At 37.8% G+C, this 24392-nt stretch overlaps 1 protein-coding gene across 6 annotated transcripts in view; it reads left to right on the plus strand.

Moving 5' to 3' along the window:
* Positions 1-13595: 13595 nt before the first annotated feature.
* The window catches only part of TAX1BP1 (Tax1 binding protein 1), a 54775-nt gene continuing 43978 nt past the window's right edge, over positions 13596-24392 (plus strand). For 4 of the 6 annotated variants that reach the window (XM_027896541.1, XM_027896569.1, XM_027896559.1 and 1 more), the window contains exons 1-2: positions 13915-14044; positions 16817-17000. In XM_027896541.1, coding sequence (XP_027752342.1) covers positions 16824-17000 — 177 coding nt within the window. In that variant the 5' untranslated portion in view covers positions 13915-14044; positions 16817-16823. Of the gene's footprint in view, positions 13712-13914; positions 14045-16816; positions 17001-24392 lie in introns of those variants that run through there. The other 2 variants (XM_027896551.1, XM_027896577.1) reach the window with 2 other exon arrangements.

The raw sequence follows: 24392 nt of genomic DNA on the forward strand, positions 1-24392 counted from the left end.
GAGCTTCAGGTGCTGCAGAGGTGTGAGGGAGCAGATTGGGTCTGAGGGAGGCCAGGCTGGAGGCAGGTGAATGCTGCCTTCTCAAAGCAAGGCTTCACCTCCAGTCCTGCAGTAGCGATGTTCATCTCTTGGCTTTCATATCAATACCACAATATATATTTTTAGATTTACCCATATAAAGTAATAGGTTATACAGTTAAATTAACTCAGCACAACATAAAGGGATTTTGTGGGCAGTGAAGATGGCTGTGATGATACAGTAGCTTTACTGTGTCATATGTGTGCTACTGCTCATACCTTCACCCAGTTGCTTCTTTCTCTCATCGCCTCTCAGATGATCACTGAGACAGAATATGACTTGAGAAGAAAAAACAAGGTCCCTGCAGTTAAAGAAATGGAAAGAGACACGCAAACCCAGAAACCCTTTTATGTGCTAGTGCTCTGCAAAACATCTGAAGCCTCAAAGACTCATATATACCAATATTTTTGTAAGCTCACTCGTCTCTTCCTCTGTGCCATTGAAGAGTGCCAAGTGAATGAAGCTACTGAGCTATGTTTACCTTTCTCCTCAGTGGTGATGAGATTGACAACCATCCTGACCCCAAATATTTGTTGTGATGGAAAGAGGTGTGACTCCTCATTGAGACAGCTATGCTGGCAAAAATTTGTACTGAGGTATAGTCCAAATAAGGTTTTTGGAAGTCATTAAAACCCGAATTTTACATGTAATCACACAGAACTTTGAAAACACGTGGCGTTTTTTCTTCCAGCCTGACTCTTCACTGCCTTACATTTTCAGAGTCATTGAACCTTTAGCAGTTTGTTCTAGATTCCTATCAAGTCTGAACTGAGTTAGAAAAGTGGTTAATTTTATTTTTTGGTGGGGCGGGCACTAAGAGTAGCTAAGTGGATCAAGTGAAGAGTCTAATGTTATACTCAGTGTGGTTCTTGGATTCAGATTTTTAACTCTCATAAGATGCAGAATTACCTTATAGCTGCATCTAGACCTTTCTCATGTCTAAGGGTTTTATCTGTGTAAGTATAAATAAAGCATTCTTTGTTTAAAAGGTATGTGAGGAGAATTTCATTTTGTACCAGCATAATAAAAATATACTATAATCACTTCCAAACAAACTATGAGAAACTGGGAAGAGTCCTATTGATAAGAAAATAGTAGACTTACCCTTATATTACTTTGTCAACACACTTCTCAATAAACTCTATTGTTACAGACATAGTTTTTACATTGCTTTTGTACAGAACATGCTTTTGCAGACAAATAAAATTCCTGAGGATAATAAGGAATCTCTGCTCACATCATTAACATTGATAGAACTGACATTAGTAGTTTAGTATCTCTAAGGTAGTGAGGATGAGAAGGAAGCTTTTGTGGGACTAGATGGTGAAGGACTACCATGCTGCAGAGCATTTGCAGAAGGGAGAAAATTATATCAATAGTGTTTCTGTGTTTTTTATTTCTCCAAAATGCCTTCTAAGCCTTAGTAGGCTTATCGTAAACTTAGCGCCTTTTGTTGAAAATAACTTTGCATTTATAGAAATTTATCTCACTATAAATTAAGCCTTCCTAGTCAATTTTGGCTTGTATGTTTATTTCTTTGCCAACCTAATCACATTCTTCCCACACAAAATGAAGGAAAAAAAGGCTTTGTTCACTTCAAAATACATTTGTTTTCAGTAAATAGCCATAAAAGCTTTTACTTACATTAAAACGCAGGGAAAATGTTGGTTATTTTTTCAACAAAGTAGTATGATCTCCTAACTCACACCTAGTAGTGTGTTTCATGAAGATTTGTATTTGATGACTTCTGAAATTGTTAACTAGTTAAAATGCAAATAAACTATTATTTGTATAGTTTAGTTCTGCAAATCATTGTTTTTTTCCTTGTGTTAAGAATGATACATACCTCATTTAAGTGAATACAACCTGTCCTTTTTAAACTAAAATGCTTTCAGGTAATGTGAATAAAGTCTAAAATTGTCTATAAACATAAATTTGTTAGATATTTTTATCTTGATGTGCCAAAAAAGCTTTCCAGAAACTAGTGATTACACTGCAAACATGCTATAAGGAGAACTGTTAACAAGTATGCCTTTGCCAGTGGTAGGAAGATTGCCAACATTTAATTGGCTTTAAAGTTTTGTTCTATCAATGGCGTATTGTATCTTAAACCCAGTAATGCCAACCTTATGATTAAGGCATAAAATGAGATCTCAAAATATTGGACTGATTATGGCAGTAAGGAACTATTTTCCGAAGAAAAACTTGCTAGCCTACTTGTTGTTTTAGTGTAGGTAAAATTTGGTTTGTACAATACACCAAAAAGAAAAGTATAAAAATTGTATATGATAATGACAAGTAGTAAACATATAACTGGTACGTGTCTGTTTTCATTGGTGGATCTTATAGTACTTTGAAAAAACCCCCAGTATAGATATCATTGTAAGAACCAGTATTTTAGCTGCCAAACCCACTTAAGTCATTGTTGCTACCCAAACCTAGTTATACCTGGAGATTCCCCCACTTAGTCCACTCAGTTGCCTTTTGACAGCTTCCTATACTGGACCTGTGAAATGAGCAGGATTTAAAAAAAACCCCATTGCGTTTGTCCCAGCTGTTCATCCCCATCCTTGCATTACAATTTACATCCCTCTCAGGTATGCTGATAGGACTGTTGTTAACCCACATGCTTTAGCTCATCTGTTTTAGTGCTCCAACAAATGCTTGCACTGGCACACTGATCTTCATGCAGGAGGGACTGACTGGGCCAAGCTGGAATGAATGAGTGGGACAGAAAGTTCTTAAATCAGCTCCTAAAACACTGGGTATTAGTAATCTAAAACCACATGCTTGGTCTTGGGAATACTAACGAGGTTCCCAGTGTCACACAACTTGCCAGTGACAGAAAAGGAAAATGCAACTTTCTTGACTCTCATTATCATATTACTATGTCATACTGATTACTTTTATTACCATGTTTATTAAGCCATTGCCCCATTATTATTAACATACTGTTACCATGTCATCTTGCTTTGTAGACTGCTGCTGGCATATTTTTGCGGTTTCTGAGTAATGTGGGGAAAAAGGCAGTACTTCTACACTGCATGGTCCTGTGTCTGTGTATCCCAGCTTGTCAGATCTTCAAAAACTTGTACATATTTACTTTTATTGTGCCAAATTAATGCATAGTGATGTCATAAATCTAATCCTTTGTGTTTAAGTGACTGAGATTTCTTTTCTTACCCTGTGAGAAGTATGTGTAAACCTTAGGTGTACTCCATCACATTTGTGATGTAACATGGATACTAAAATGCAAGAGCTTGTCAGAGCATTTGTAATACATAAAAAAGTTCTTATTAATGTACCACATCAATAGGTAGGTAGTTTTCTAATTGTTGGTACATTGTGCCCTCTGAGTTCCAGGACATGTAAAGAAACATAAACAAACATGTAAATAAACAGAAAATAATGTAAAAATGGCTACACTTTTCATTCTTAGTGTTGAAAATATGGCCATTTTATTTTTATTTAAAGGTCTCACCTAAAAATCCAAAACAAGTAATTTAAAAGAAACCCTCACAACCCTACAAACACAGAACATTTATAGTATTTTTTTCCAATTTGCATTTCCTGACATTTAGGGTATTTTCCCCCTTAATAAGGAACCTCTGAAAGTAAGGCAAACATATGCACTGGGGCAAATTATGCTAAAGGTATCTAGATTCACCTCAGGGCCTGCCTCTGACTTTAACTCCATTGACATAAGATAATTATATTTGATAAGAGGTTTTGTCTTTTTAAAAAAAATTCTGTTAACTTTTAAGAGATTTCCTTTTCATGACATGGAGTTTTTTAGTCTGGGTTAATAACTAAACACAATCTCCACTGAATTTAGCAAGTGTTACAGGCATAGTACGCCTGTAAAATGGGACCCTCATTGAAGAGTGATATTTAAATTCAGCATTAACACTACTTAATGTAGCCAAAAGAAACTACAGTGGATGCAACAGCACATTTGAGACCTGAATCAAAATGCATTGACAGCCAAACCTACCATGTTCCTTTCCTCCTTCTAACCTTTCATCTTGCATTCATTGTGTTTACTTCTCTGCATTGGAGAGCTGTCGTAATGTTTGTAAAATGCAATAAAAGCACAGTGGAGCTCCTCAGGAATCCCTGAGCTGCAAATAGTTGGAGCTGGGAAAGCATTCCAGAGAAATATCCCTACATATTTCCTCTTTGACTGGTCATTGTCTGGAGACAGACTGCTGGGCTAGAGGGACTTTGAGTCCAACATAATGTACATTCTTCATGCTTGTAAATATTGGAGTCGGGATTCTCAGGGCAGTAACTGGAACACATAAGCAGCAATGCAAGTGGTTATTTTTGCCTACACAAAAAAAATCCTTGTGTAACTGGACCTGCTTTATTCTTGCTGTATCATATTATATATTCTGCAGCAGTATGTAATTTGGTAATCAACCTTGAGCTAAATATGTGCTATATTTGGAATATTGCATATACTAAGGGGAAGCAAATTCCAGGCTTCTGTGGGAATGCAGTGCCCTGGGGGAAAATAGAAGCTTTGTTTTGGTATGAAGACTTACTGTTTGTTTTGTCAGAATCATTTGTATACCATAGTTTGCAAAGCAGTTGCATCTCACTGGGAAATCAGATGAATGTTAGAATGGGCAGGTTACTGCAGGGTATCACTGCATACTTATTCATACTAATTGATACCAAGTTCAGTTAAGTACTAGAGTTTTTGCCCTCTTTTTAGCTCTGATAAATCCCATTAGGACGTTTAGGCTAGACTGTGCTGCCTGAGTTTCTCAGAAGAGCTGAAAAGATTCAAGTACCTGTCTCCTCAAAGAATTCAACGGTCCCCATAAAAATCCCATGCAATTAGAATGAAATTGAGATATGTTATCTAGCTGAACTTCTGGAAAATACTATGGCTTTTCCAAAGCCCCTGAAGAGATTTAATCCAAAGAACTTGTAATTTCAAGCATTTTGCTAAATGGAATGTGTTGCAGTTCTGTTTATGAGCAACTTCAAATTAGTAGGATATTTTATGTGGGTGACTGCATGTAGGTTGTACCATGAACAATATAGAGTTGTTTCATTTGGAGAACTGACAAAAAAAATTAAATGTGTAAGTTACCTGTAGAGCATCCCATAGCAATTTGGGCTTGGTTTCCTTTTTGTGTTTTAGCGGAAAAATATGTTTAAGATTCTTTTAATGGATTTAGAATTTGGCAATGTTTATTAAATAGCTTATTTTTATAAGCTCGTTTCACATGACATAGAAATGTGATCAGGAGGATGACTTTGGTTCAAATTTAGATGAACAGCTTCTTTAAAAGCAGCAAAAGAAGGAAACAAATTCCAAAAGAAGTATTGCTACATATGATACATATTTGGTATTAGTTATGGTCATTTTATCTTTACTTCTACCTGCAATGAACTACATATAGAACATACTGGTTTATGTGGTAATTGCACAAAACAGTCACTCAGGCCCCTTCTGCCAGTTATGGGGTACTGACATAGCAAAACAAAGTGAATATGGTAGGGCAACAGGGAAAAGCAATGTAGAAAAGCTACATGATAGGTTGATCTCAAAACTAAGAAGTCCAAATAAAGATTAGGTAATTGTTTCCCAGGAAAAAAAATGCATGCATCTAAAGCAGAAAAAATTGGGTTTTTTTCAACCAACATATGTATATCAGTCTAAAATCAGCAACCTCACATTACTCTGATAAAATCCCAAACTAACCTCCTTATGATATAGAAAGAGGAAACCTGGAACTAACTCAGTCCTTAGTTTTCCCTGCACCAAAGTATAAACCACATTGTTTCAGAAACATTTTCTTTGTGTGGCATGCTCCTGAGCAAAGTCTTGACTTTGCCAAATGGAAGGTGATCCTACTCCTACTGGCATTCTTAAGAGTTTGTTCCTGATTTTAGAGGAAACGACATAAGGTCCCCAGAGGAGCAAGGTGCATTCCTCATCACTGGTTTGCTGGAAAAATTAGTACCAGGAACCTACTGCAGATCAAGAGGGCAATTAATTACTTTTGACAAAGTGACACTGTTATTAGAGTAATATAAATCAACAGAAAAGAACCAGCTTTTATTTTCTACACTGCTGTCCTACTGAAAATTTCAAATAAATACACTTCATATAACATTTAAAAGTTCTCCATACAAATTGTACATTTAAGTCCAGCACTATAATTTGACCATAGAGAATGCATGCCTATGGAATAGCTTGTTTATTATTAATTTTGTTTTAAATCTCTGTTGTATGTTAATGAATTTCCCTACAGAATTTAAAAAGTAATGTGATTTTTGTTGTCTGAGCTGGGAGATAAATTAAGAGCTACCAGTATTAATCATTGGTACCACTGGTAATAATAAAAATAACAATACCAACACTAATAGGAAATTATTTTACTCTGGATATCTTGAATATAACAAAATACAACTGAAATGCAAATCTGGTCTGTTGTGCCTGCCTTTTGATATCTGATAAATTCTAGGAAAAGATGCGCAAGAAAAAACATCACGACAAGCTTTCAAAATCCAGAGTTGATTTAGGAAACTCATTTTTCTTAGTCAGATTTCCTCATTGTTATTATTTCTGTAAAACTGACATAGCATGCCTGCTCATTTACACAACTGATGCTTTTATTTACAAATAAGATGGAATAAAAAAAAATTTCCATGACTGATTTGTTTGAAAGAAAAGTACTTTTTGAATGTTTTGGGATTTTTCCCCAGTAATACATTATCTTCACTAAACATTAAATCAAACTTTGGTTTGTTACTATTAAAAATTAACATAAATGTATCATTATCACTAGACTAATATAATCCTATTATCATTTTATTAGATAAACAGTGACAATGTTTTGTTTGTAATAGCCTCTAGAGATACAATAAATCTAGTAGGGGAATGTCAGCCTGGTCCAAGACAGATTAAATGTAGAGAACTGGAATATAGTTCCCAGTAAACAAACACTTTGAGGTCAGGAGGTCATACTTGCTCAGCTGTTCTTCATAAGCCCTATTGGAAATAACTTTCATACCATCACTGAATATGTTCCATGCTACCTAATAATACCAAAGGCTGAGTACAGTTGTGATATAAATGATTTCTAAGTGAAATATGGAGTGTAAAATGATCAAAAACCAACAGGAAAACCAATATGTAAATGGAAAATCAGGATGATGTTAGACATTCAATGAGTGCAATTCATAAGATTTTTTTTTCTTTTGTGGGAGAAAACTCATCCCTCTTGAAAGCTTGTTCCCATTGACAAATGAGCTGATTTGGCCTCAACAACCTTGTGATTAATGTGACAAAAATTAAGACTAACTGTATTTGAATTTGGAAAATGACTATGAAGAATATTCAGTCAATGAACTCTGCCTTGCCAGTTGAGTAATTGCAGCAGAACGGGGACCATAAGTCAACAAAGGTCTGGGAAGGAGAGAGAGAACTACAGATTGAATTTGCTTTTGGCATTTCTCCTATCAGGCAGAAAAATGCCTGGATTCTGGGAATGCTAAAATAAAGATATCAATGTGTGGTTTATGATGGGTGAAGTTCTCAAAAACTATTAAGATAACTTAGTGTTTTTCAGACATACATCTATCAACCACTTTTATGGAAAAGCTGCACTACTTAAAGGCTGTGTAAGTAACAGATACTGTTGACAAGCTCAGTCAGGCCTCAGTGGTAGCATCTAAGCAGATAATTTCATAAGCTTAAAAAGTCGTCTTCAGCACAGACACAGCGTATTCAAAATATGCAGATATGCAGACCAAATGCTGCCTACTGACATATCCCAGCAAAGATAACAGAAATAAACACTGTAAAAACAGATTTTAACCATGGTGTTTGTGTACCAAACACTTATTACAGGCCTAACAGATCCTTTGCCATGTAGTGAACTAAAGCCATATGTCGTGGATGTAAGATTACTGTGTTTTCAAAAGAATTAGAGTTGTTACCCATATTAATAATGTAAATTTTCTTTTGATTGAAAGATTCCAGTTCCAAAACACAACAACATGCAACCACACTTTGGACAACACTGCTAACTTGGATACATTATAATATAAAATATTTATTAGCAAAAGGGAGAGCCACTTATTGAATATGTTTCTTTTTGTAGAAAGTTGTAGAAATGTAAGCACTGCAGTATTCTGCCTTAAAAAAACCCTACCTATACTAGGAAATTAATTTGGGAAATAAGAAAAGGTTTGAAAGCTGTGTGATAAAAAATATATTTGCATTTCTAAATAGTGCTGATCAAATAAAATCAGAAAGACTACATTATTTTCTGTATGTAAATTTGCATAACAAATCCAACATATTGTTCAAATATATTCAAAAAATATTCAACACAAAAGAATAACAAATCATCAGGGGGATGAATGAAAGATGAATTTTCATTTTTGCACTCTGCTTCCTAGTAATTGATTTGTATGTAATGTATGAAACAATATGGTCATTATTTTTTTTCACAGAATTTAAGAACTCATGATGTAGGAGTTTCAGAACTCAAGCAATAGGAGAAGGTGAGAATCTAGACTTAAGATCTGTTGACCAAGAAGTTTCCTGTACAAACAACACAAGAACTTTAGCATTAGTATGAGGACTCAGACGTCTTTAGATTCTTTCAGAAAAATATATACCATTATAAGAAAATAGGAAAGCTGCCAAGCTTCTTATAGATACAGTATACAGACACTTCTGTACTCTGTCAGCGGTGGCAGCCAGTGCTAGAGGGGGACCCAGAAAGGGATACAAGAAGCATGCTGTAGGCTGCTGTGGAAAGTGCCTTTCTACTTTCAGTCCCTCAAGGTTAAGCGCTGTGCCCTGAGGTACAAGAATTTTTAAATCTCATTGCTTGTTTGTTTCCTGCCACGTGCAGCTTTCCTGGCTCTGAAAACAACATGTTGGTCATTTGGGAGCTTCCTATTGCTTTCAGATAGCAAAGATAAAAGGCTGGGAAAAACAGTAAATCTCCTGAAGCATACCAAACAAAGATATTTACCTGTTCTATATCTGCTAAGATTTAAGTGACACCTACTCAGTGGTCATTTACATGCAGTTCTGTGTATACCAGTAAGAGGTACGCTAGAGGGGAAAAACCCTCCTTGCAAACACTATAAATAAGAAATGAAACACTCCCCCAGACCTGGGTCTCCAGCGCGCATATATTAATTACACACCAGAGGGTAAAGCCTCAGTATGTGCAAGCATTTAATTCATTATTTGCATTTATTAAAAACATTCCTTTTCACTTTAACAATATAGTAACCCAACAGTGAAATAACAGCAATTCAAATGTGGTCATTTACAGACATGCGGTTTCTTGTGCCCATTGTGCAGCGCAGTGCTGCCAAGTCTCACACCTTAGGAGTAAGCTGCTGCTCTCTCCTCTGTCACACACGTGCACGCACACACATACAAAATTTACATGTCTGCTCTCACCTATACTCTTTTGGGAAAACCCACAAATTTCATCAATCTCACTCTACAGATTTAAAAATCCTGGCAGCTTTTGAATACCTTTTCTTCATCAGCTGCAATTAACTGTTGGAAAAGAAATCCAAAATACACAGAGAGAAACTTTCTCCTTAATAGGAAATGTTAGCAATAGTATGGGATTTCTAATATGTTCCAAAGTTTTGCCACGCCACCTTACTGGAAGGCCAAGTCTGCATGCCCTCTGATTAGATTTCCTTAAACGCTGGGCAATTCAGTGTTGTCAGCCATAACATAAAACATTATTTATAACTATTTAACTCTTTTAAGAGTATAGTTAATAGCGTTCTGTAACCTGATCTTAAAGAAGTTGATTAAGTGTGCTTTACAACATGACCAGAAAGAGCTTCCGATTAGTGACATCAATATGTATATTTTACATCTCACGTGGCCCATACTTTTAAAAGTTGGAAGTGCTGAAATAGGAGTCAAACCAAAATGAAATCAAATCATTAGAACTGAAGTGTTTCCTTACTACACTTCATCAATATCATCATGTCATGCCAATGGATTGAATATTCACAACATAAAGTACCTTTATCTGGTAATAAACTCTAGAAATATATAATTTTTCTGTCAGTCATACAAAGCACAGGAGGGGAATTCAGCGCTGGTTCCAAAACTCATCATGGGTTTCGTTCAGGCTCTAACACAGAACACAAACAGAAAAATTGTTAGGCTCTGGATCTGAGTAAAAGTTTGCATACACCCAAGGTTAAACAGACAGGGTAGGAACCCAATTTATAATTTCAAGGCTCTAAATTGCTAAAGAAGCTCACAGGTTTAGAAAGATAGTGTAGTTATGAAAACAGTTACTGTTTTCCAAACACCCACGACTCTGTTCCCTGGGAGTCTGTAGCTGCCCGGCACTTCCTTAGGCAATTCTAGCTAACTGCTTAGAGTTTTTATTCCCGAGTTTTTGTTCCTCATTCATCTCACGCCTGAAGAGGGACTAGTCTCATCCTGATAAAGTCTCAGTATGATTACAAAGCAGGGGAGTTTTTATATTCCAGACTAAATGTGAAATTTCTTTGGAATCTAGTAATGTTCAAATGCAGTTACGGCATCCTCAGCATTTTACTTTATTTAATATTTCTATCAAAACCACAATCATAACTTGCCATTGTATTTTGGTCCTCATATTTACGCACTTCAGAAATTAACACCCTATGAAGAGGGTTCTGCCAGCTTTTTATTTCAAAATAAATACCCTGGTGAAATGTATTTGACACATATTCTTTGGGAATTGCACATATAGACACAAAAAGAGAGAGAAAAGCATTTTATTTTTCATCCTAAAGAAAAGAAGGCCTCAGGAAGACCCAACTGCTATCTACAACCAGCTAAGAGGGTCTAAAAAAGATAGAAGCAAACTCTCTTCAGAGGTGCACAGTAAAAGAACAAGAGGCAAGAGAAAACGGGAACATGGGAAATTCTGATTTGATATAAAGAAACTTTTTACAATTAGAGTTTTCAACCACTGAAAGAGGTCCTTTAGGTGACAGTGGAATGTCTCCATCCTTCGAGATGGGATATGGCTGGGCAAGGCCCTGAGCAATGTGCTCCTTTGAGCTGCTCTGGACATCCCTTCCAACTGACATGGTTTTGATTGCATGAAAAAATAAAGTATCATTAAAAAGATACTTGACATTCACCATTTTTCTTCTTTTAAAAATGCCCAAATATTTGCTAAACTTTGATACTACATGCTTAGAGTACAATTTACCGTTTGTGGTAAAATACCAGCTTGAACAAAACCATTTTTCTGTTACTGAAATCAGTGGGGTTGGAAAGCTGAAAATCAAGCCAGAAGGAGACGGGATTATTGCCATCATATCCATAATAAGCTCTCCTAATTGAGTTTGTGTTAGCATTAGAGAATCTCACAAGAGTAAAGATTTGTTAGAAATGCTGATATCAAACTTTTTTTTGTTTGTTTTAAATATTTTGAGAAGAATGTAGGGAAAGATAGAAAAATAGTGTTTTGGGTTTTTTTCCTGCTCAAGAACAAGTTTTCTAAAAGATCTATATCATATGGATGAATTTCAGGAGATAGTAGCTGCCTAGAAAATACAGACTTATTAAGGCACTCAGCCATTAATTCTCAGAGCAAGTGCAAGTTTCACCAGTTCCAGTCACATTTTTCCCCATTCAAATCTTTGTTTGCACAAGCACAAGCGTATTGATTGTTGATCCTGGGATCACAGTGCACGACTTGTCCATTTGGGTCAAGTCCTTCACTTCTCGAAGAGGCGATAACAAAATGAGAAAAGGCTCTGCACTGTCTTTCTGTAAAATATCTATAAACTGTAGAGGGATAAGATTGGCATCTAGATACAGCATACACATACATACATAAGAACACTTATTAAACCATTTATTTTAGTAAAAAAATATTGAGTAAATGAAGAAATATTTTCCTATTATGTATATATTATAACTAATATATATATGTGGTTGAGATACAGAGTTTAAAAATACATTTTCCTGAAAACTGTGGATATAAGTACTAGAAAAGGTAAGATTATTCTTGATGTATTTGTTCTAATATTTACACTGAATGTGACAACCAGCATATGTAGTTTGTTTTTTCCATAAGCAACAGAAATAATGACTCAATACTGAATTATGAGTAACTCATAACTACCTTTTTTGACTGAATGAACATTTTTAAAGTGAACATGGAAATACCTCAAGCTTCAGTATGGGGGAGAAGTCTTTTTTTAAAAATCAGGAAAGAGAGTTAGTTAGTTTGGTTTTTTTTACCAGGCGCTCACTGTAAAAACTTTGTTAGCTGCCAAAGAAAATCTTTATTTCAAATTTTCCATCACATTCCCATAAACCTGCATTATAATGGCTTTAAATGAAAGCAAAACTGCTACCAACATTGATATTCTCCAGCTAATGACTGTAAACCCTGAGTTCTTCCAAAGTCCCAGCCCACACGAGAACAGTGTCTTGTGACTCTTAGACAGCCCTTTATCATATGTCATACAGAGCAAAGAGCAGTGAAGAGAAAAAATGGGGGTCTGAGATAAGAAGAAATAGCTCTTCCTACCTCCTTAGAAATATTTATTCCTTTTCTGAACAACATACTGGTTTCATTTTCCACTACAAAAATTCCTCTGGTTTTACAGGAGAGATTGCTACACATACACTTCTTGTGTCCTCTAAAGTGGTCAGTTCATACTATGCAGGTGTTATGAGTTTGAACAAGTTTGTTGTACAAGTACAATGAATAACCTCAATTACTTAAAAGAACAGTTTCTATGCTTTGGCTTTCATTTCTGTTAGGATTGGCCCTGAAAAAGCTGGTGAACCTGTCAAAAACCTAACTCAGTAATTCTAAGAATTAATCCTATAATAGACTATTAATTCTAATAATAACAACACTGTGTCTCTCCACAGAACTCATTTGTTGAAAATACACATGAAAACAGGTAAGAAAAGGTAGCAACAAAAATGTAAAGATGATCTTGAAGACAGTTTGTGATGGCAACCAACACTAGGTGCACTGGGACAAGACCCACATACCAGTGATGGGTACTCATCACTGTTTTTTATTCAGAACCCTGACTCTTGTAAGTGGTCTATGAGCTGCTTTTGAATGAAAACCAAGTGGACTCAGGGTAATAGTTGTGACTGTAGTTGGAGGAGCCTTACTGCCTAAACCTTTTAAATCTAGACTGTTTTAAAACTATCAGATGTAATAAAAGGTAAAATTAATCCTGTATAAACTTGTGGCAACTGAAGTGATTAAGGTGGTGGAGTCACTGCCCCTGGAGGCGTTTAAGAAAAAACTCAACGTGGCACTTAGTGCCAAGGTCTAATTGGCAAGGTCAAAGGTTGGGTTCAATGCTCTCAAGAGGTCTTGTCCACCTTAAACGGTTCTGTGGTTGTGTGTTCTCTGAGTCGGTGTTCTGTGTGATGTAATGCACTTTCATGGAGGTCTGCCAACGTACCTAAGTAGAAACCCACGTAAGCATTTGCGGTCGCTCTTATCTCACCCCTCCGTTGCCCTGGGAAGACCCGCAAAGGCTGGGAGATTAACGGCGGCCACTCACGAGGTTTGAGCACGCCCGTGTTTTGGAAGTGTGACGGAGGAGGAGATGACTTAATCGGGGCATGTGAGTGCGACAGAGGTGATGTTGTAATCGTGGACATACCGGGAGGGGACCGTGGGAGCGCTGTACGGAGGGAACAGCAGCACGACATCGCACACCCTGAGAACGCCGCCTTGCTCAGGCCATCTCGCCCCCTGAGGGCGTGGGCCTTAGAGACGGGGGGACCGCCAGAGGGGTAGACAGAAGGAGGACAGTCCCGCCTCCAGCCGGATCCCCGCCGAGTCCCGCCCCGAGCGGGCAGGGCCGGGCTGGAAGTGACGCGGGCGGGCGGGGCTGCGCGGCACTGATGGCGGAGGCCCCATGTTGATGTCCCCGGCGCCCTCCGCGTCTGTCTAGGTAGGGGTGCTCCGGGGCCGGGCTGGGGGGGACGGGCAGGGCTGACATGCTCTTTCTTCCCGGCCTTCAGCAGCCCCTGGAGCGGACGGGGCCGTGAGGCCGCAGTTCTGCGCCACCGGCCCCCGCCAGCTGTGCGGGCTGGCCGCGGTCGGGAGGGGAGCGGCAGGGCCGGGCTACGGGAGGCGGCGGGGCTCTCCTTCCCGGGGGAAAGGCGAAGACACGAAACAAAGGTGACCGAGGCGGGCAGGTGAGGCCGCCTCGGCCGCTGACGGAGCAGCGGCGGGGAAGGGGCGGGAGGTGGCCGGGCAGGTCGGGGCCGGGGCTGTCATGTGCCCGGGACTGCGGCCGGAGGGCTCCCAGGGAGGCTGACTGGGGCGGTGCGGCTCGTCCTGCTTTTGCTCTTCTTGCCCGACGAGCTTTTCCTCTTTTTCGCCGTCCTTTTCGCTACGTAAAACCAAACGCGTCGCTCAGGCTCTCCGTGGGAAGCGCTTGTCATGTGGGTAATGAAGCCAGTGCGTAGCTCTCCCTCCTTCTCCTCCTCTTCCTCTCCTGTTCCCTAACCGGTAGGAGTGAGTTAAGCAGGCAGGCAAGCACGCAGCATCGCCCTAAACTATCCTTGAACTGTAAGTAGATCTCAGCATCACCTAAGCTCCGGGGATTTTCCTGCTAGGCAACAGTAATCCCAGATGACTGTGCTGGTCTGCACAAGTTCAGATTTGTGAACAGTTCTGCTTTGGGCTTGGAAACTAGCCTCCCTTTACTGGTTCCACTAAGGAACTTCCACAGGTTTCAGTACTGCTCAGCTGTGGCAGGCGGCAACTGGTGTTCCAAAATTAGTTGATTTGTTTTGTTTTGTTTTTGTTATTGTGTGCTTGGGCTAAACTATACAGTCTTAAAAATAGACTTATTAAAAAAACCAAATAGTTGTTGTTATTAATGCTTTGCTAACCGTTTTTGTACTTATTCTGGCTAGTGAAAACTGAAGCACTATTTCATGTCAGTGTTATTTGGCTTATTTACTGAATTACTAAAAATGAATTAATTTGTTAGACTTGAAAATAAGTAAGGTTGTTCTGCTTCTTTTAGAATTGTAGAAACTGCTGCTGCATAGTCTTTATAGTTGAGTGGATTTGAGAGCTGTCTTAAATATAATACTCTGTTTTGAGATGTGTGGGAGTTTTCAGGGTTTTTGTATGCTGTAAAATTTGCTACTCTTTTCTACACTCTGAAGCTACCAACTGATAGGATTTGTGTATTTATGTGTACCCTATTTTCTCTAGCAAACTCTCTTTTGATCTCTACTCAGTTTCTTGCTTGTGTGAGTTCTTGTTTTTCCTTTGTATCTGTTAATCTTCACAAACTTGGTGTTTTATTTTATAACCTTTGTTCAGTGTACAAAATTGCTTTTTATTTAACATCTGATACATTGAAATAATGTCATGGCTACCTATATGTACTTAATGTGTTACACTAAATTGGGCAGTAATAAGCTTAAATATTGAGAGCTTAGAACTGAAAAACCCCTCTGTTTAACCAGTGAAATTTTAAAAGGCTATAGGAAATACACAAACAGCTTTTAATCTTTTAGCTACTTGAGACTTGCAGTGTCCTATCCATTTTTGGGTTTGTTTTCCACATGTATTTTCAGTGAAAGTAATATGGCACACACTTGGCAGTTACTTCTTTCAAAATGTGAATTTGCTTGGTCAGTATTAAATTACTTTTAACAGCAATTGCAAGAGTAGGATGGCTGATCTTTCTAGAAATGTTAGATACATAAGGCCCAAATCCTCCTAATATGAAATGTTTTGACAGAATTGTGATTGTACGTGGAAATCAGATACTTGAAGCTTCTCAGTTGCCCGTATTCTATTTTTGGTAGATATTGCCATATCTGAGGAAAGGATGTTCTTGTTCTGCTTGTGAAGCATCTTGTGTTGCTGTAATTTCTAGCGCTATATATCGTGAATGAGGTGGTGAATGGAAAGCATGATTAAAAGCTTTTGCAGTCCCAACTGATTAGTGTTAATCCGTCAAACTGCACGCATACCTCAATGTTCCTGCTGTCAATGCAGTCCATTGTTTATGGAAATGAATCCGAACCTGTGGAGCTGAGAGCGTATGTATTACAGTGAGAATAGTAAAAGATGCTCACAGGCTGCTGAATAGTGGCAGGAGAAGTCTTCGGAAGAAGTAGGGAAAAAAGCCAACCCAAACAAACCTGACCTGTTTAGATAAACTTTCTTGTCTTTAAAAAAGGTCTTAAAATGGAACCTTGATGCTTCTACTGAGAGGGGGAAAAAAACTTTGTATATAAAAATATTGTGAAAAGCACTGAGCACTACAGATTCTGAGAAAAATTTAAAGCAAGAAAACTACAGAAGTTTTGTTTCTCCTTCTCTACCATGTCTAGAACCATTAAGAATTTTTTATTGAGTTAGAACCCTGCTTTGTTTTCCCACCGCTGCTTTTATTTTCCACTTTCTGCCACTGTATCTGAGATAGAATACTGGGGGCATTCAGCTAAGCACTGGTTTCTCTCCATCTTGATGTCATTGCTGAAATGACTGCTCTTTTATTCTGAGAGGTGGTTGTTTTGGAGTGATGCTGAGTCAGTGCACTTTGGTGAATTTAGTCTGTAGCTATCTGTTTTTGGAACAGGGGAACCAGTTGTTAGGTTTTTCTGTCTTGTGTATTTCAACTAGATTAAGTTTTGGAACTTAACTATTTTTCTACTATGTTGACGTAGCAACTTCTACAATTTTGTTACAGATCAATCATGTCATCCTTTCAAGAAGTTCCATCTTCAACTAGCACTTTGCAGACTTCCAATTTTGCACATGTGATTTTTCAAAATGTGGCGAAAAGTTACCTTCCAAACACACATCTTGAATGTCACTACACTCTAACCCAGTTTATACATCCTCATCAAAAAGACTGGGTTGGCATTTTCAAGGTAAGTGAAGCTTATTCTATTGCTATTTTTCAAATGTTTGCTCACTCTCTTACTGGTTAAAAAAAAAGTCCTCACAACATAAAAGCTCTCTCACAAACTCCTAAGTTGAACATCGCTTAAGTGGTGTGTTGATTCCTGCTGTTTGAATGTAAGTTTTGTAACAAAGAACAAACTGGAGCTCAAAGCTGGAACTCACAATGAGTATGCTTAAGGTCAACTGGAGTAAAGGGAAAGTGTGATGTGGTGGTGGTGTGCAGAATTAAATGGAGATGATTTGAGAAGAAGTGTGTGCTTGCTGAGTGACACTGTGAACAGGACTAGGTGAAGAATATGAGACAGTTAGTGTGACATGTTTGTGGAAAGAAAGAAAACTAAGCTGGAGATGTTCTGATACACATCCCTGACTAATTGTTGTTGCTAGAACAGGCTGAACATTATAGATCACTAGAAATGTTCAAAACAGACTCTTAAAAAAGGAGGAGCTTTGAGGCCACCCCTCCAAAGGTATTTGGAGATAGTTTTAAAGGTTAGTAAAGCTTCATTAGAAGAATGGGATTAAAAATTCATTAATTCTTGTATCTACTTCTGTCTAAGACCTTGATCTGTGTTTATTTGTCAGTATAGCTCCTAATAGATAATGTTTAAATTCTTTATTTGTATGGTTAATAGAAGTTTTGATTCATGCTTTAAAGAAGTGATGCTTTGGCAGTGGGGAGAGCGTGAAGGTGACAGACTAGTTTGGTACTGGAGAACCTTTCCTGTAGCACTGTGTCCGCTATTTAAGAATGTAAATGCTTGACTTTGTTGTAATCTACAGATTATCAGTGCATTGTTAGTCTTTATTCAAGATAAATTACTCCTCTGCAACATAAAAGTGCTGCACCCTATAACAAAGCAGAAGCATTTTTAATGCTTTGTGCAGTGACTACAGTCACGAGGTTGTGCGAGGGAGGCATCAACTTCCAAGCAGGCACATTTCTCTAGTGGGAAGACCTTAAAAATATGTGTGTATATATATCTTGATTACTTGCAAATTTTTGCAGTTAGTGTAACTGAGCACACTTGAGTATTTAGTAAATGGCACTAATGAAACTTCAGAAACTATCTGTATCAAAACTTTAGAGAGTGCTGTTCATATTACACTTAAGCATCTTGAAATTATTTAAATGTAACTTTAGAAGTGAATATAGTGACTTTTGTCTTTTGGTCTAAGTGAGGGAGGCAATCAGACAGGACCTTAAAATTATGAAGTAGGAAAAATTAAAAAGAAGCATGAAACAGTTTTTTGGTGACTACATTAAATGCTGTTTACAATGTACAGCTATCTGATTTCATCTTGACTGTGATGATAGCTTTCATAAACTGTTGAGGTATGAGGTTTTTTTCTGCTTTAACAGTGGCAGGTAATACAGCTTTGGCAGTCATTTGAGGAACATTTTGAACTGGCATAAGGTATTACTACTGCTGACAGAAACATCTTTTAGGCAGGGTGTCTTATTTCCTGTGCTTCCTCTTCTTTACGTGAAACAAGATCTTTTGTAATGAATCAAATCAGGGAATTGATTGAGGTAAAGACCAACGTTTTGTGACTGGATTTTTTAAGAGGAATTCCCCAACTGAATTTCCAGTTCACCTAATTCTCATCAGCAGAAGGGAAGGAAGCATGATGACATGGGAGAAGAATAAAAATGGCTTTCTTTTTGTGACTGTCAGCTTATACAATGTGTTATGGATATACTGACTTAGTATAGTTACAATACAGGGAGTTAAATGGAGCCAGCTGTCTGACTATCTGTTTCTACAAATATGTATGTGTAATGTTTACAGTAAAATAAACTGTGAAAGTGTAGTTGTCTTGGTACAGATAATAGTCAGAAGTTGTACTAGACTGTGATCTGAGTGTAAAAATGAGTGACTTCTAGAGAACTGATTGTTCGTGGACAGATAACAAACCACTTGGTGGTGGCTTGAAAGTTGATGAAAGCAGGCAGGGGTTTTATAATTTACCTCTCCAAAACACATGAAGGATGAGAATCATGTTTAGTAAAGTGATTCTGTGATTGAAAAAAGAAGGCAAAAGCAAATCTTGACTAATTATGAGAAGAAAAATTAATGACCTTCAGTATTGACCTAGTATACAAGGAAAGAGGGGCTTCTGTGAGAGAGCTCAAAGGTAGATTCACAGGCTGTTCAGGTAGAGGGAATAAAGTTCACCTTGTGTTTTTGAAGTGCATAAATTACTTAGAAAAGAAACCTGTTTAAACTGTTGTCATCTAACCTTTGCCTGAAATTGCACTGAAAATAACTAGTGTTGTAATAGTGAATACTGGATAGAGGGAAAAGGCACCTAGTTTAAAATAAACTATAAAATCCCCCCACAAACAGTGGTGATTTCAGATTGGTGTAGAAAACAAGTAAGGAATGAGGTTCTCCCTGCCCCTTGTGAACCTTATGTTGTTTTTGGTTCTGATGTTGATTTTTGTTGAAGGGGACAGCTTCAACTGTATTTTGTCCTGTTAGATAGATAAGATTTTTTTTTATTCAACTGAAAAAAATCTATAGGTACTTTTTTAGTGAATGTTTTTCATTTGCAAGTGCAAATACATTGCTTTAGCAGTGATAGCTTGATTGGTTATTTATATCATTATATTATTGTCCCTGTTTTGCTAGTCCAGCTGTTAGTGCAGCTGCACAGTGAAATGGATCAGCAGAGTGATCTGCCAGGAAAATACAGCCCCTCCTCCGTCAGCTTTTACCATCTTATTTCAAAACTGGTTTGGTTCTTTAGTTTGATTGCTGTGTGACGCAATGGGCAACTGTGCTGGCATCACTCTGATGGAAGCAAGGGGACTGGGGAGGTGATTGGTAGATGGGCTACAGCTACTTTATTGGCATGGCTGCATTATGTAGAATCACAATTTAAGCTGCTTTTCCAAACTTTTTTAGAATTCTCTTCTGAAGAGCAGCTTACTTTTAAGTTGCAAAACTTATCAGATTCTACCAACTTTCCTGTATATGCTGTAGATAAAATGTGATTTTTTTGTTGTTGTTGTTGTTCCCGGCTTAAGTTGCTAAATGTTGAATTTCAGTAATACTGAGCATAAGGCATTTTGTGGTAGTGGTCATGGGTTTAAAACTTTTCCCAAGGAAGTGTTCATAAACTGGAAGACTAATGTTGCATATAGGAGAATTATTTCAGATATACCCATTTCCTTACAAACTAGATGTATCTAAATGAATACACTAATTTTGGGATTGGACATCTGGCAAAAACTTGGAGATGTGGGAAGTTTTGAATATTCAGCTTTTACTATTTTTGTATATATTCATCCTTCTTTTTCTTACTTGTCCCCTACAGGAGGGGGTCAAAACCAGGTTTTGACTCAGTCTTCAAATCTGTTGTCTTTCATTGCACCTGTTGTCTTTCATTGCACCTGTGGTTTTTTTTGCTTTTATGATGTTCTGGAGAGTCATCTGTAATCACCTAAGAGAAGATCTTCTTGATCAGTCATGTCCTTGCTTGTTACCAAGGGGAAAAAAACAGGCGTTTTTTTCAGAGATCTGATTCAGAGATTTAATACCTGGCATGCACATCCTGAGCCTGAGTCCCTGTTCATGCAGGGAGAACTAGAATTTGAGATCAGCGTTCCTTCCACTGAGGGCTTCTGTGCAGAAGAATCTGATGGTTCCTAGTGTGGAGTCAAAGCTGAGACGACTTACCATTCTCAATTGATTCCATAGGAGATTTGTAATCCCAGAGTGATAAAAGGCCAGTGTCCCCTCTTTGTCTCTGCTCATATCTGATTAATTAAAATCTGGAGAGGTCTTGGGAGTAATCTAAATCTAAACCTTTCAAAAGAGGAAAAATAACTAATGTGTACACTACATCTGGCTGCAAAAGTGGTCTGTCTGTAGGTAGTCCTAATTTCTGGTTAGGGAAGTCTACATATTGTGATATATTTCACAATAAAGTGAATAATCATATGGCTGAGTGATATTTTTTGCATTATTAATGCATAATGTCCAGATTTGCAGAAGTGTTTGGAAAACCTGCTTGGTTGTTAGGAAGCAGTGCTTACCTCTCTGTCTAGAGCATGTGTCTGCAAATAGGGCTGTCTGATGTTCAGTATACAAGAGAGACAGGTTTTCTGTACATCTCAAAGGCACAAGGAAAGAATTCTATGGGCACTATAAAGATATTGCGTCAAAGGTGTAGGTGTTTGTGGGGTTATATCATAATACTTTGTGCGTCTCTCAAGATGTAATTTTGCTGAGGCCAGTGTGCTGAAACGACCTGTGATATCAGCAGGTAATCATTACATATGTTAAGCTAATGGTCTTTGGCCTTGCTGTGTCATTAATAGACTATTCCATCAAAACTTTTCTATTCCTTAGTTCTAGCTGATATATTTTTTTAAGTAATCTGCATTACCATTCCTCTAGGGTGTTGACAAGTTGACATGCTTTGGTGTTGACTGTCTCAGTGTATCCCTAGAGAAGAAAGGGAAATATTTTATTTCTTACTGTCCATGTTTTTAATATCCACACCTTAAAAATTTGATCTGACGTTCTGGTAACTTAACATATGGAAAAACTGAATAATGGGAATTGGGAAGATCTTAGTAATTTATCTGAACACAAGTGCCAGCTTGCTCTGAAAGAGCACTCAGTATTTAGGACGTCATACCTAAGCATCAATGCAGTTCCTGTGCAGTTCCTGCAACTTGATTTCTCTCTTTTCAATGTCCTGATCTATAGCAGACCTCAGAATTAAATTATCTGTGTTCAAAAGCATTTGTAACAGTGTTTGACTTTATATTTGATGTACACTTAAGGAATAGCTTGGTGTTTGTGTTTCATAAAGGCAATATGAGTGTCCCTGGTGGTGCAGTGGCTAAACCACAGCGTTGTCAACGCTGAGATCTGGGTTCGATTCCCGGTTAGGACACTCCCTGGGCAGATGGAGCTCGTTAGCCCTGTAAGGCAATCCATCTGCGTCCTGAGGACCTCGCTGCCACCGTCCAAGCGTGCTTGGCCCCGGCAGATGAACCTCAGGATTAAAGGGTGGGCTCAGTTCCGCGCACACTGTGTCTCACCTAAAAAATCCAATGCGCAGGCTGGAAGGTGGAAAGACCTTCCCCGGTTCTTCGTTCGCGAAGAGACTGGCCATTAATAATTAATAGATACGTCTTTGTATAGTACTCTGGGTTCTTTAGTCTCTTTTGGACTGCAAATAATGGTACAGCTTGTGTGAGTCATTTCCGTATCCTGATCCTGTTGTAGATTGATAACTAAAAAACCACAACAATTACTTCCATATATTCAGATCACATTATGAAGTCTAATACAACATCTGGATGTGTTATTGACCATATGCATATAGAAATACTATTTTTCTGGCACAGAATCATCGCTGCACAGCTGGCCATGATAGATATAGGAATGTGCAGTGGACAGTATGTCCTGTTGTTAAAATAGTTGAGGATAGAATTACTGGAATTAAGAATGTTTTGAGAATTGCTATATTTGTGAATTAGAGTGATTCTGTTGGTTTCTGATTTACCTTCTTTGGAAGGACATGCAAATAATACATAGCTTAAAAAAACCCAAAAGAAATCCGTGGCAGCATATTTGCAGTTTCTGTATTAGATGAAGAGAAGGATAATCTGGGTTTGTGTGATGTTACCTTTGACGAGAAATTTTGCCATTTTATTCCAAATGTCATTAGTTTTCTAAATATATTTGGTACAATAGGTTTGTGGGGTCAGAGACAGAATGGGCATGAAAAAGTAGGCAGTAGTTAGTAAAAATTTTGAAGTAAGAGACTGTGCTAATTTATTGTTCTCATGAGATGTGACAGTAAGGAAATAGTTCACTTAAACCCCACCCTCCGTTTCTTAATACATTTTCATGCTTATCTCCTAAAGTAAACTATAGATTTTTTCACTCTTTGATCTGTCATAACATTTCCTTGGACAGTCATTTACATATGTAGCAGGTTTTCTTTCAGAGAATTCATATTGTTTCTATATTTATTTTGATTTATACCTAATAGAGAAAGTTGATCCTATGGTCTAGGCACGCGGTCAATGTCATTTTGACACATTCCTCTGAACTATGAGGTAGAAATACAACCAACAAGAGATGATCATAACTTAGGATCCTGATAGTACCTTTATATTGCAACAAATACCATATGTTTTCAACAGCCCAAGTTGAAAGATTCCTTGTACGTGTTTGTAACATTCAGCAGAGATGGCCACCTTGAGGTCTGGGAATAAGAGAACATTGAAGGTTACAGGCTTTCACAAAGAATCTGGAGTACTTGGCAGCTGTCTTCTACACAAGAATGTCCCAGCTTTAGGGCTCCTGTTGTATAACAAATTTTAATCTCAGTATGAGTAGCGAGCTGATGTTTGAAATGAAGTCTTAAGTGTCTTGGTCTGAGGTAAAGAAAAGTTGAATGTGTTAAAAGGGGATCATAGACATACTAAAGACCCCTAAGGTTTAATTTTATTGTTTACTTATTTTGAAAGGTCTGTGCCTGAATGATACTAAAATGTACTTAATACGGCATGAGTATTTTTCCTCATGCCCATGTTCTGAAATGTTTTTGTATAGTTTGATCCCTTCAGAACTGGCATCTAGATACCACTGTTTGCTGGTGATGCTTGTGTTCAAAAGTATATTGTATCAGTGAGGTGTCAGTGTTAACAGTTAACTCTAAGTAATTTTGCCTGGTATGAGCTTCGTTGCCCCCAGATGTTTTAATTTTCCCATCTGTTAGTTGTCTTGGAAGAGCTTGATTTTTGTAGCTGCTTGTAGTGGATTGTTACATGGTACAGTAGCACAAGCACTACTGTGACTTTCAAGTAATGTTACGTTAACTCAGGGTTATGGCCCAAAAGAGCCTGCTTGGAGAAATCACTTCCTTTGATACTGGGCCCAGCGGCATTTTGTTTAGATACCTGTGTTATCTGTGGTTTGGATCAAAATAACTGTTTCTTACTATGTGAAACATGTCAAGGCTTTTCACTTACTGTTGTCAGTAATAATTATATTCTGTAACATCCAGAGCCTTATCTGTTGTCTGAGATTTTGCTTCTTTTGGAGTTAGCATGTTGTCTTTTTGCAGTACTTTATGTACTTTGCTAAATTACTTTCTCAGCTATATAATTTGCATTCTGAATTACAAAAAGGGCATAATTTTTACTCTTACAAGCTTTGTGGTTGGGGCTGTGTGACCTTCCCACCCCTTTTTGTTTAATTGGGTTGTATTAGGTGTTTGCAGTGAAGGCCCACTGATTAGTTGGTTCAGCTAAACAAGTGTTTCCTGGGTTTGCTGCTTTGTCCTGCTGATGTTGTATGGATAGGTCAGGCACTGTTAATGCA

This window comes from Empidonax traillii, unplaced genomic scaffold (genome assembly GCF_003031625.1).
Source record: "Empidonax traillii isolate 1590-97213 ecotype Southwest subspecies unplaced genomic scaffold, ASM303162v1 scaffold17:size2698205, whole genome shotgun sequence".
Classification (NCBI taxonomy): Eukaryota; Metazoa; Chordata; class Aves; order Passeriformes; family Tyrannidae; genus Empidonax; species Empidonax traillii.